We start from the raw sequence: 12,733 nt of genomic DNA on the forward strand, positions 1-12,733 counted from the left end.
ACCTTTAGGAGAACAGGATTAAAATCCAAATAGACTTTGACTGAATTGCAAAGCATTTATTTCAATGTCTCAAGACACATGCAAAGTATTGCATTTACTGATTAGAACAATCGGATGCACAAATGCGTGATAAAAATGACAGGTAGCTGTTTCTCAGAAGTATCTCGAATTATAATGGATTGGAAATTAAATGTAAATCAGTGTCAGCATTGCAGAAAAAGCAAACATTATACCAGTTTGTCTAAACACAAGTCATAGGTAGGACATGTGAAGTAATTCTTCTTCTTTATCTAGCACTGGAAAGACCTCAAATGGTATACTATGTGCAGATTTGAGTATTGATGTTTCAGAAGAGCAACAGCAATAAAGGTGATTGGAAATTCCCCTTCCTTCTCCCCCTAGAAGTTCTAGGAAACTTGATGCATTAAGGTGCATGGAAGAGAAGTGGGTTTGTCCAGTTCAGAAAAGATTGAGTGAAGTTACGGTATATATTTGAAGATTAAAGTTACTGCAGGACAAGGTGGTGTCCTAATTCAGGAGATAATGTAGTAGTGGATTTTTATCCAGCCTAAATCTTCCTTACTGTTATTCCATGAAAAATGTAAGCTGGTTACTGTGACCCAAATGTCAACAACGTGAACTTGGAAAAGCTGTGTTCAAAACATTCCATTGTGATTTGCCTTCTGAATCGGAACTGCTACTACTGCTTTGTTTGATATAGTCTGTAAATCATAAGAGGGAAAAGGCATTGATTTCTGGGGAAAAAACAAAAATCTGAATGATGCAACAGCTTAATGAAGAATGACTTTTATATCCTTTTGTTCCTTCCTTTGAACTTCTCTCTCAAGCATCCTAAAAAACTTGTCAGGCCAGGAGATTATTAAAATGATAGGCTACTTACGGTCCTTAGAGGAAGGAATGGATAGAGCTGCTGTTCAGGACATCTGCAAATATAAGCAAAGTGATGGCAAAAACCCAGCAGCTATTGGTGCATAAATGCCTAAGAGTCTGTTGTTCTCAAACTCATTGTGTCAGTCATTAATTCATAAGTTAGGATCATATGCCTGAAAAGATAAGATGTGTCATGTAGTATTTGTGGATTTTTTTTGGCCAGTGTCATCTTATTTCACACATACAAAAATCATTAGCTAGCAAATTGATAAATGTAAAATATTTACATTTGAATATGATTGATTTTCTAGATTTAAAAGTGAGAGTGGAAGCTGTGAAACTTGACAAGTGACTTTGAATGTACAAACTTTTGATCTTAAAATGCTCTGCTTTAAGAGTGGACCAGTGAAACTCTTCTATCTTCAAGGCTCTGATCCTAGGTAACTTTACAGTGAACGTTTCAGCTGCTGATTACCAATTTCTTTCTCTCTTTAAGGTGGCAGTGGCGGCAACGAATCCGACTGTATCTTGAAGGAACCGGTATTAATCCTACCCCTGTAGATTTACATGAACAGCAGCTAAGCCAGGAGCAACACAGCAGGGCTCATATAAATGAAAGATTCCAGGATCAAAGTAGGTTGAAGTTTGTGACAAGTATGTAATCACTTTGCCATGATAACTTGGAGTAGGAAATACAGATTTATAGGAATTCATGAAGTATTTGAAGTCTGGTTGCTGCCAAGCTCATTCAGATGCAAACATTTGAGAAGTGGGGGAGAAATGACTCTTCTTAGCCCAGACTCTTTGAAGTACCTTAAGTTTTTATGTGCTTCTTCTGCACTGTACGCTTATAAGTAGAATTTAGTATTAACAGTTAATTTGTAGGCTTTTTTCCTTTTCAGTATGTTACCTACTGGAAAAATATTTAAGCTTTTTAAACGGTGTCTCTTAGTGTTACTATGGAGATGTAGAGTTACTGTGTAAACAGTTTACCATGGAATTAGAAAACTCCATGTATGTGCTCTTAACTTGTGCTGAATTTGAGGTAGGTTACCTCACAATTGAAAAAAACCTATGTCAGACTCCCTGCAAGTGGCTATATGCATACAGATACTTGTGTAAGAAGGTCATGCTGTTAAGTTTTTCTTTTTTGTTGTCGCTGAAAGAGGGGAAATCTCAACAAGGAAGTGGTATTCTGTTTAATTACTAAATACTTACAGAATTTATTTGTACATTGAGATGAATTATAACCTTAAAAGGAGGATTGAATAGGATTAGAATGTTTTAGAAATGAGAATTTCTGCCTAGGTAATTCCTAAGTAATAAAAACATTTTAGCTGTTTTATTTACGTTGGACTGAAGAGAAGTTTCTGACTTTGTTTCTAGTCCTGGATTTCCCCACTGAGAAGCCTTTTTAGTCAATGTGAACGCTATCTTAATCCTCATTAATTAGTGGCATGTAATCTAATTCTTTGAAATTCATCCAGAACATCTGTTAAGTCACTGTCAGTGAACTTCACTAAGCCAGGAGTGACCACTGACAGAAGAGGAGAGTTCAACCTGTCTGGTTAACCACAAGTTGCAGGAAAAACAATATCTGAAAATGTGTCATTGTTTTATTGGCCTTGGTTCAAATACTTGTGGTCTCCAGTAAAGGACTGTAACTTGATACAGAAGGAATTGGTGAAAAAATTGAGTCCTTGAGGAAGACTGAACACTGAGAATCAAGGTCTAGAATGTAATCCCAGGCAGCAGACTACATTCTCCAGTGAGTCATGAATTGTTTTTGAAAACTCGGGTTTTAGAGCCATGATTTGAAATGGCTGTATTCAATACCTGCAGGATCTGAGATTTCTGGTCCGCATCTTTTGCCAGTGAGAGCACTCAATGAAGTCTTCATTGGGGAATCTCTCTCATCCAGGTATGTTTAATTGTTTACTATGGCAGCAAGGCACAACTGACTTTATTTTTAATGACGTTGCAGTGGCTGATTGGTAATGGGAAGTCTTTACTGTGAAATTTCTATCTTAGTCTGTGAATATATAACACTGCGTTGCTGGTTTCAAAGTGTGTATTCAAAGATTTTTTTGGTGCAGTGATATGAATTGATATTTTTCCCCCTTCCTGTCTGGCCATGCCATGTTTCATTATTCCTGGCTGTTTCGTTCCCTTTCCATTGTTTTACTTCTTTCCTGGCTAGTTCTTACATAATCAGATGCCTTCAATTGTTGTCTTTACAGTGGATTGAAGATTTTGATTGTCTGTCCTTAAATTGTCTCATCCTGCATCTTTTCCTAAATATCTTATTGTAAGCTTAACGTGACCAAACTGAAATCCTAGTAACTTCTCCTTTCCCCCTTTCTGTCATTAGAGGCAGAGGTAATGATATCCCTTTGGCTGAACATTTGTTATTACAGGAAAATGTCTGACGCTCCCTTTCTTGTCTTAAAAAAACAGTTTATATCAAATCCTGGTACTGCATTCTCCAAAATACCTTTAAGACTATCCCTTTCTGTCCTGAAGATAAAGGCATCTCTGCTAATCAAACAATAATGAGGATGTGGGGAATATGATTGGGGCTGTGGGAAAGGAGTTAAAGTATGATCCTCAGTCAGGACTTTTGGCCAAACTTTTACTTGTATTTTACATCCCTTTCCCTTTTACTCTGTGTCTGTCTTTTTTTTTTTTTTTTTTTTTTTCTCCAAAGCCTTTAGAGTGTAACTTCTTCTTGTGTTTGTACAGTGCCTGGGACACTGTGGTTGCTGCTGGAAACAGTATAAATGTTCCATGAGTGCTTTATCTTCCATCTGGACTCCAGCCTCAGACTGGCAGAAGGAATTAGTCTCAAACAGATACAAATTTTATTTTCTACTAAATCAAACCTAATTTTATCAAGATGCTAAAACATTTTTCTAACACATAGTGATAGAGGAAGACAAAGCTGTTTCCCAACACTTTACAATAACTCTCTACTTCTGAATGCCAGAAATACACTGTGCTCTTCGGTTCCAGTATATTTGACAAGCACTGAGGAACACAATAGACATAGAAACAAATTTCTAGTAGCAAAGGTTGTGTATAGCATATACACATATAGGTGCTTCTGAGGGCTTATTCTGCATAACAGTTGAGAAAACAAGGAAACTGAAAAAACTTTTCATATCCAGTTTGCAAAAACTTTGTCTTAAACTGAATCAAACTGTGCATCTGTGTTCTTAATTTGCTTCTAGTTCTTTCTTCTTCCCGTATTTTCAAGAGTGAGTGTGCATAATGCTCTTAGTCACGGTCTAAACTGTTTGACACCAAATGTTCAAGAACTGTATTCTTCTCAGTCTATCCAGAGTGAAACTTTCATCACTCAAAGCAATTCAGTAAGCTCCTTCATTTTACTAAGAAGGGTGCAACTCAGTCATGCTGAACACAGTGAATGTGTTTTTTCTGAAAGGTCTTCTGCTAATCTGAAGACTATATCATATTGTTGGATTAGACATTATAAACGTCAGCAACTGTAGTTTATAAATATGCACTTAGATGTTCTGAAACTTAGGAAAAGAGACGTTCTGGTTGCCATAGGCCTAATATTCGTATCTCATGGACTTCCTTACTAATAATACCGTACAGATTGATGGTTGTGTTCCAAGACTCAGTACACTGAGTTTTAGGAAGAATTTGCCCTGGAGAGAAACTAAGCCTGCTGACTGCAGTCAAGCTGAAACGGTTCATGAAGAATCACAGTGGATTTTTAATCACTGAAGTGATCAAGAGTTCAGCTTGAAGCCGTGCTATTACTCACTGATGTTGGAATTTTTTACCTCTTAGTATTCCCTGATGTAATTTTATGAGACCCAATCACAGCATAAGCACAGTTTATGCGGTAGTTCAACAGTTATGCAAGGAAGGTAATGTATATGTAGTTTCATTTGTAAGTCCAGCAAACCCTTCTTATATACAAAGTTATTGCCAGATGAACTGCGGAGTTCTTTGCACAGAATTTAATATGAAAAGTAGCTGCAGGAAAACTACCTAAAAAATTAATGCTGCAAATCACTTTGTCTATTATAAAAACTGCTATAAAACAGTGAATCAAAAGTGGCTGCCAAATCAGAAGTACACTGTACAAAGCCTGCAAAATTGTCATCTATGTTTAAAACTGGCCCCCCTAAATTTTTATGTGCCTGATAAGGCTGTGTGTTCTGTCTCATTCAGGGAGAACTATAAGTCCTGCAAACCCAGTTTTAAATTCTCGCTTCATAGGGCCTCCTATTATGAGATATCAGTTGATGATGGTCCATGGGAAAAACAGAAGAGTTCAGGGCTTAATGTATGCACTGGAACAGGATCAAAAGCATGGTAAGTTCATGTCTCTGCTTTGACAGAAAAGATTGTTTCAGATAAACTAGCTTGTGATGAATCTATTTCGCTTAAGCGTCTTACCCATAGAGGCCCTCTTGGGCTGTCGTTAAGTCTGTGCATGGCACAGCTATGTCCAAGTGTTCTCATTGTGGTTCAAAGCTGTCTCAGGTGTTTGGGAAGAGCAGAGAACCCCACACTTGCAAGGGTGAAGCAGAGGGGGAGAAGAATAAGAAGCTGAGGGATTGCGACAGAAATTTACCTTAGCTGTAGCTTTTGTCAGGTGAAGGAGGTTAGATGCTCCGTGTAGAGATGACTGGTTGGGGGTGGTGAGGGAAAGAGATCCTGCCCTGACTTGCAGAACATGTAAGGGGGGTTTCCCTGAACTGCTCTTGTTGGCTAAACCAAAAATACTTAGATGTTACAGTCTGGAAAACTTATAAAATCTAAGCTCTTAAGTAGAATGGGAAAACACGTGCTTGGAAACCGTGTTAACAGTGTTCTCTGGCACATGTATTGTCCGTTCTCCTTCCAACCCTTTTTCAAACTTAATTGAAAAGGCACAGTTTCTTTGCCAAAGTGCTTCACTAAAATGAAGGACATGTCTAAGTGAAATTACACTAGCTCAATCAAAGGGTTAATGTTCTTAACTTCAACTTAAACAAGCCACATTACTGCATGTAGGTATAATCAATGTAATTTTCTGAGGTGTGAGAAACGTACAGTGAGAGCCTGTTTCGTTTGGAAATCTGGCTGTGCTTATGGTTTAAAGTTGTACAACAGGGCCTTGGATTTATGTGGCAGCCTAAGATGGACTAAAACTGAAGCTTTTACTGAAATACAAAAATGAATATTCATGTTGTAACTATGGTTACTGGGTTTTAGTTTTCATTGTACTTCAGAATCTTGTATTCAATGAGCATAACTCGGTTGTGGAAGCTGCCAAGGATGAAACTGGCAGATTGCTGGGGGAACTTTCCCAGTGTTTAGTACCTCGGGAGTATACCGCCTTAGCCCAAAACTGTTCTTACAGATTTTATCTGTTGCTTATATATTCTGTGCTGAGCAATCCCAGAAGCTGGGACCAAATCCCAGGACTGTGCATCTTCAGTGCCACAATCAGTATTTACTGCTGACTTCTCTAAGCTTACGCTGTGGCTTTGTGATTCTGGCATGCTGTGGTGCGCTAGGGACCCAGCCTCAGAAAGGTGACCTTCCTTAGACTGTGGTTAAGGTGGTCTCTTGGGAGTTCAGGCATCCTCAGCCCGAGAGAATTTAAATCCTCCAAATGCTTCCTTGTGCTGCTAAAACTTGCATGAAAAGTAGCTAGTTAGGAAAGAACAACTTTGAACTTTGGACTTTGCACCTCAGTTTCTCCTGAGCATCTGCTTGGGCTGGCAGGTAGGCAAGGAGTATAAGAAGAGCAAGTTTGGATGAAAACTCTCATCGTTTTCTGGAGTCTGCTAGGTGTGTGGTGGTTGCCTGTTGCAGTCTGAGAGGTGTTTTACTGCCACTGCAGAAGTACTAAACACAGGATCGTAGGTTCCATTGAGACCTGGGCAGCTGAGGTTTTTAAAGCACTGCTGTGCAAGTGTGTGGTTGGCACTGAAATGCTTTTTGAACCTGGGCACAGGGAGTGACTGTTTTTTACTGATATTTAGACTTGGCTCAAACTGAGGCTTCTTGCTGACTTGCTGTGTATCCAAATGTGGCAAAAGGAATAAGTATCTGATCTAATTGTTTTCTGTCTACACTGTAATTATTACACAATTCAAGCACACAGCTTATGGTACTCTTATACTGACAAAAGGGCGTAATATTTGTAAACAACCGTTGGGTTCCATAAGTTAAAAATAACGTGAGGAATTAGTTTGCAAGAGGTGGACTGAAGGGATTAAAAAAAACACACAACCTGTACAACTGTCAGATTTCAATTTTTTTAATGTAGAGGTGTACTGCTTAGCAAACTTGTATTTCTCTGTCTAGGTCCTATAACATTAACAAGGTAGCAAACCAAGCTGTTGAAGAGATCCTTAGGATTGGTGAGTGAACAGTGTGGCCCTACTGGCTAAGTTTATCTGAAGATATTCCTATCTAATTGGGGCTCTCTTTCTTGGCTCAACAGCTAAAAAGCATGGAGGTTTGAATCTGCCATTGAATGCAGAACTAGTACAAAAAGGTTAGTGAAAATGACAAGCTTTCTTTGAATTATAACAACTTCAACCAGTTCATTTTAGTTGTACTCTAATACTCAACACTGGATTTGTTATTTTAGCACTCTTGCACTATTAGTTTCTTAAATACGTTTAAACTTTGAAAAATAGGCTTTCTCATATAAATATGTATATACATACACATACACACAGATATATGTATCTCTTCAGGAGAATACCAGTTCTGAAATTCAAAACAGCTAATACTTAATCACCTGAAGAGAGCTGGTGAATGTTAGTCATGCAGTGGAACTGAAGTAGATCTTCTGTATAGTTAAATCCTTTCTAAAGTGAAGGTTATTTAACATCTGGTAAGACTCAGTATTACCTCTAGGTAGGGAAAGCTGTTCTTTCCTGGAGGAATGGGTATTTCTGAGAATAATTTTCTCTGAAAAAACTGATGGCTGCTTTCTCTACTTACAGTAACAAACGATTACAATGACTCCCTGCTCTATAGCCCAGAAGAACCAAAGATGCTTTTCAGTATTCGAGAACCTATTGTAAACAGAGTTTTCTCAAGTAGTCGGCAGCGTGGCTTCTCTTCAAAGTAAGTGTTGGCTGAAGCAATTGCTGAAGAGTTATTTCATTCTGTGTATCTTGTTGAAGTATGAGTAACCCAGGAGTTTTCACTTGAAGTCTTTCACCTCCCAGTTTATGTTTTGAGGAGCCTGAGTATTTTCATAGGAACAGGAAGAGAATGTTTGTAAGTTGTTACACCCCTTTGTAGTGTTTGATTCATGCACAATCTTACAGAATAAAAGAATTGCACTGTGACCAGTTTTGCGTGTGTGCCCTCCCCACCCGCTGTAAGACAGGCATTGACAAAGTGGAGTAAATTCAGCAAAGGGCCACTGAGGTGATTAGGGGGCTGGAGCATGATATATAAGGGATAAACTCAAAAGGATCTGTTTTTGTTTAGCCTGGTTGTAGATGAGACTGAGTTAGATTCCTTTCAGAGGCACACAGCAAAATGACAGGAGGCAACAGCCACGATTTGTAGGGTGGAAAATCCTGACGAAATGTAAGGAAAAAGGTTTTCACCATGAGAAAGGTCAGCCACTGGCATAGGCTGCCTAGAGACTGTCATATCTCAGTCCTTGGGAGATAGTCAAAACCTGACTGGGCAACCCTAAGCAACCTTATCTGTCTTTGAAGTAAACCCTGCTTTGAGTGGAAGATTAGACTAGTCCCCTTGTAATCTAAACTAATTTGGTCATTCTAATTTGGGAAACTTTACTAGAGTTTGCCGCAAGCAAGTCAGTATGAACACATTCAACTGCTAGTTGGTGTAATTTGAAAGTTAACTAAAGAACAGTATGATGTTTCGATGTTAACCAGATGTGTTCAAACTTAGGTCAAAACAAATATTTAAATAAGTTTTGAAATATTATTTAAAAAAAAAATCTTACTTTGTCTTACCTCGTATGGGAGAACTTGAAGGAGACCCAAATTCCCTTTCTTTTGACCCAAATCAGTATTATAACAAATCTCTTATGACCTAGTGAAAAAAAGACATATCTGTCTGTTGGACCTAAATGTTACCATGTTAGAGAAGTTTTCCACTGAGTGTGAGCAGTGTCTTTAAATGTTTACTGCTTCTTTTGATTTGGGAGGGCTCAAAGGTAAGTAAATCTTTTTAAGACAAAGTAAGAGGAGGGGTTAAAATATGAGCAAATAACTACATTTTTCACCCATGGATTCTACAGGCTTCCTGTCAAAGTTTTCTGCATGAGCTGTACTATAAAAGCTACAATGGAGAGACAAATCTATGCAAACACACGTCTGCCTATTATTTCCCTTTTGAAGTAGTCTTTGCTGCCTGTCACTGCTGGTGTTCAGCTCTTGCTACTAAAGATCTTCTATTTGTTCTTCCTGTTTTTTGAGATACGTCAGCTGCCCAGAGTGAGATGGAGTGGAACAAGCTTTCAAGTTCCTCTGCAATGTCATGTTCCAGCGTTTCCTCTATCTCGGTGACAGTCTGAACATGCTCTTACGCTAGCGCTCAGGCACAAAGAGACAGGTTATCTGCAGAGAACCAGTATCTTCATTTGCAGTGGTAGACAGTACCTACTTATTACAGGGTGTCTGTGGTATGGCTGTATGGTATGCTGTTATTTCTGAGCATGTCGTAGTCACCTTGATGTGAGACCATCTGGTCGGATATCCTTTTGTAAGCTTCCAGAGCTTTTTTTGGAGGGCATGTTTCCTTAAGTGCCACCTCTGTCTCTAGAGAACTGCCTGCATCCTCATATTATGTGGATGCTTTTGAGACGTTTGGTTTTCTTATAAAGAGTAATGCAAAGTGTTGAGTAGCTTGCTGGTTATGTAATTCATTTTGAATGCATAGAGGCAGCAGTTCTTTTGGCCTTCTTAGTGATGGAGACCGAGCTTGGAGATTATCTTCAGCTGTCTGATTGAAACAGTTTTTGAGCAGCGCCATTAGATCCTGGAACATGAACGAATTAGGAGAACACCTTGGTTTGCCTTCCCTGAAATTCACTCAGCCCTCATACTGGGTGGGTCTTGTACTTGCAGAGTCCAGGCTTCCTGAAGTGGTGGGTATTCTGACTAACAGCAGAAAGATTTCTTCAGCACACCTACTTGGATAAAAAGTACTGGGTTTTCATTCAGGTGTTGGGGTCTGTCTGAATCTTCTTGGTGGACATGGATCACTCCTGGTTACGTGCTTGACTGAAGGAAGCTGTGTTATCAGTTAGTTTTCCTGCAGAGGAACAGAGGCCCATCCTGCAGAGCCTCTACTCATCTTCAAAGAAAAGGCTCCTTGTTTTGTTCCACTTCTAACTTCTATTTTTTGCATGGTTATTGGAAATAAAAAGATTTGTCAGGGAGGCAAGTCTGATACTGACATCTAGCAGAACATCTTTTGAGCCGTTTGAATCGTATAGTGTCCTTATTTGCTTTTCTACGAAGGTGACCACCTTGGTATCTACTCCCTAAAGTAGGAAGGTTGGAGACAACCGTGTAATCCTCAACTCTCAAACTCATTTATAGCACCTCTTGCTAAGGTTATAACAGATTTAGAATATCATTAGGACTTTGTCCTCTGCATTGGCAAGATCAAACTTGTCAGCAAGGATAATCCTGTGTGGTGCTTGCCCACCTCCCTACTTGCCATATGTCTGGCTGGCATGTGGATTATGTATCCTAAATGTTCTTGAGCTATTTCTAGACAGCAGTTACTTTGTGATCGTAAATAGGTAGTATATGGTAGGTGACTTAAGAGTCAGCTGCTGGACCTTTCCTGAGAGAATACGTAGACTAGCGGGAATCCATCTTAAGCCAAAAAGCAAGTTTTATTACAAATCATATGCATACATTACCAACTAGTTTACCTGGATCTGAGTTAAATCAGGGCATTTGTGACCTAATGTTCTTCCATGAATCAAGAGTCCCCTTCTTTCATGTCTGCGCGCTTAATTATGTGCTTTCTCAGAACAAAGATTTGCTGTACTGAGAAACCCAAAGGTCCTTCTAGCCCTGTATCTTCTCTGTGAGTCCAAAAGCATGTGCTGAGAGAAGAGGGTAAAAACGGGAAGCATACACTGCCTAACATCTGCCTCCCCTGCGCCAGGATTTTTCAGTACAGGTAGAGGTGGTTTCTGTGTATTCTCAGGGGACTTTTTTAATATGCTATTGTCCAGTTTCCCCTTTAAACTTGTACAACTTTTTAGCAGCTATGACATCTGACATCTGTAACAAGGAGTTCCACAAGTTAACACTGTATGAATAAAATGTCTCCTTGTATTTCTTCTGAACCTGTTGCTTGCTGCTTTTAATTGTCTTGCCTAATTTCACCTCGTCTGAAGACACAATTTCAGACGTGGTTGAAAACACAAATTTAACAAAGTTAGGGTGGGTCTTTATGTTTTTTTGACCCATCAAATAACCAATACTCAGAGAAATCTAGGGCAGAAAGTGTTGATGTGGATCCAGTTCTGAGCAGCTGATTAGTTTCCCATAGGTTAATGAAGTTGTACTGGAATAAAATTTCATAGATTTGTTTGACCTTTACATAGTGAGAATAGGATATGGTAGTTTAAATAGGGCTGATGGATAAAATACTGCATGACTGAGATGGAAGGTGTATTAAACAAATGTAATGATGCGCATGGGTGCAGTTTTGAGTAAGGTGTCTGAGGCTCATGTATGGAAAGTAACGAAGTAGCCTTGGGTACAAAGACCTGTGCTAACCTAGTAGTGGGGATGTGTGTGTCAGTGGATTGTGTGTGCTGTGTTCTTCTTAGGGCGATGCCAGACCGCTTAACACCCTTAACCTCTGAAACTGTGGCCGTAAGTCCAAGCTCTTAGGTTTGTGATAGATGCATCTATGAAATTTAAATCATTAGATAACTGTTGAATTAAATCTTGGAGATCAGGACAGTCTCCCTAGCCCGAGGTTTAAATCAGGAACAATCAAGCCTATCCACGTGAGACTGAAGACTTACAGTCTCTCTGGCATCACTACTAGTTCCCATCTAGCAGCATGGAAAAAGTTTGGAAAATTCCATATTTAATATTGCTTCTACTTTCTACATGTTTGAAAGGATAAATCCCAACAGTTGAGTTCATTTTCCTTTTAAAGGCTTTGCCCACTAGTAGAAGAGCTGCCTTAAAATACCTAGGCAGATTTTTTCTGTTAGCTTAGATAGTAGTCATACTCATTTAATATTGACAGTAGAGTGTTGCCATACCTATTCATGGTATTGCCTGGCAAGCTTTCTGACCATCAGCTTTGTTACATGAATCATTCACTGAGAAGGGAAAGTCATTGCAAACACAAAGTAGAATATATTAATAGACAAATTATCCAGAAATCTCTAGTGTTGTTAGTTGAAACTGCATGTTCTAGTTAATATAAAAACTATGCATTAGAACTGCGCTAAATGTAAAACTATTTTCTGTAAAAAGGTCTGTTAAGCAAACCAGTAGTAAATGGGATTGTCTGCTAAGCTGCAGCTTTCAATATGGAGTGCTGTTACGTAGGCTGTCCTCACTCTCCTTTGGTATACAGGATTCTCTATTTGATCAGGTCCTTCAGACTTCTCTAGACTTTGCTATGTCTGTACAAAGTACTGATAATGATAGAGGATTCCAGTATTTAGTATCATGTTAAATTCTTCTGTAAGTATGCTGAGCAAATAATGTTTGTCCTGTGGGATCCTGGGTAATCGAGGGTTTATTGACCCATCCAAAGAGTTGCCTGAGAACCAGCCTATGTATTCAAATAAATGCTTGTGTGAAGTATCTCATTTCTTAAG

The 12,733-nt window shown here is 38.9% G+C and overlaps 1 protein-coding gene across 3 annotated transcripts in view; it reads left to right on the forward strand.

The window, feature by feature from the left end:
- LOC138064264 (NAD kinase 2, mitochondrial-like) overlaps positions 1-12,733 on the forward strand; it is a 38,759-nt gene that overhangs the window by 22,777 nt on the left and 3,249 nt on the right. For 2 of the 3 annotated variants that reach the window (XM_068925983.1, XM_068925986.1), the window contains exons 6-11: positions 1,388-1,524; positions 2,734-2,812; positions 5,098-5,241; positions 7,228-7,283; positions 7,367-7,420; positions 7,878-8,001. In XM_068925983.1, the coding sequence (XP_068782084.1) occupies positions 1,388-1,524; positions 2,734-2,812; positions 5,098-5,241; positions 7,228-7,283; positions 7,367-7,420; positions 7,878-8,001 (594 nt within the window). The remainder of the gene's footprint in view (positions 1-1,387; positions 1,525-2,733; positions 2,813-5,097; positions 5,242-7,227; positions 7,284-7,366; positions 7,421-7,877; positions 8,002-12,733) is intronic. The other variant, XM_068925984.1, reaches the window with a different exon arrangement.

The sequence above is a fragment of the Struthio camelus genome, chromosome W (genome assembly GCF_040807025.1).
Source record: "Struthio camelus isolate bStrCam1 chromosome W, bStrCam1.hap1, whole genome shotgun sequence".
NCBI lineage: Eukaryota > Metazoa > Chordata > Aves > Struthioniformes > Struthionidae > Struthio > Struthio camelus.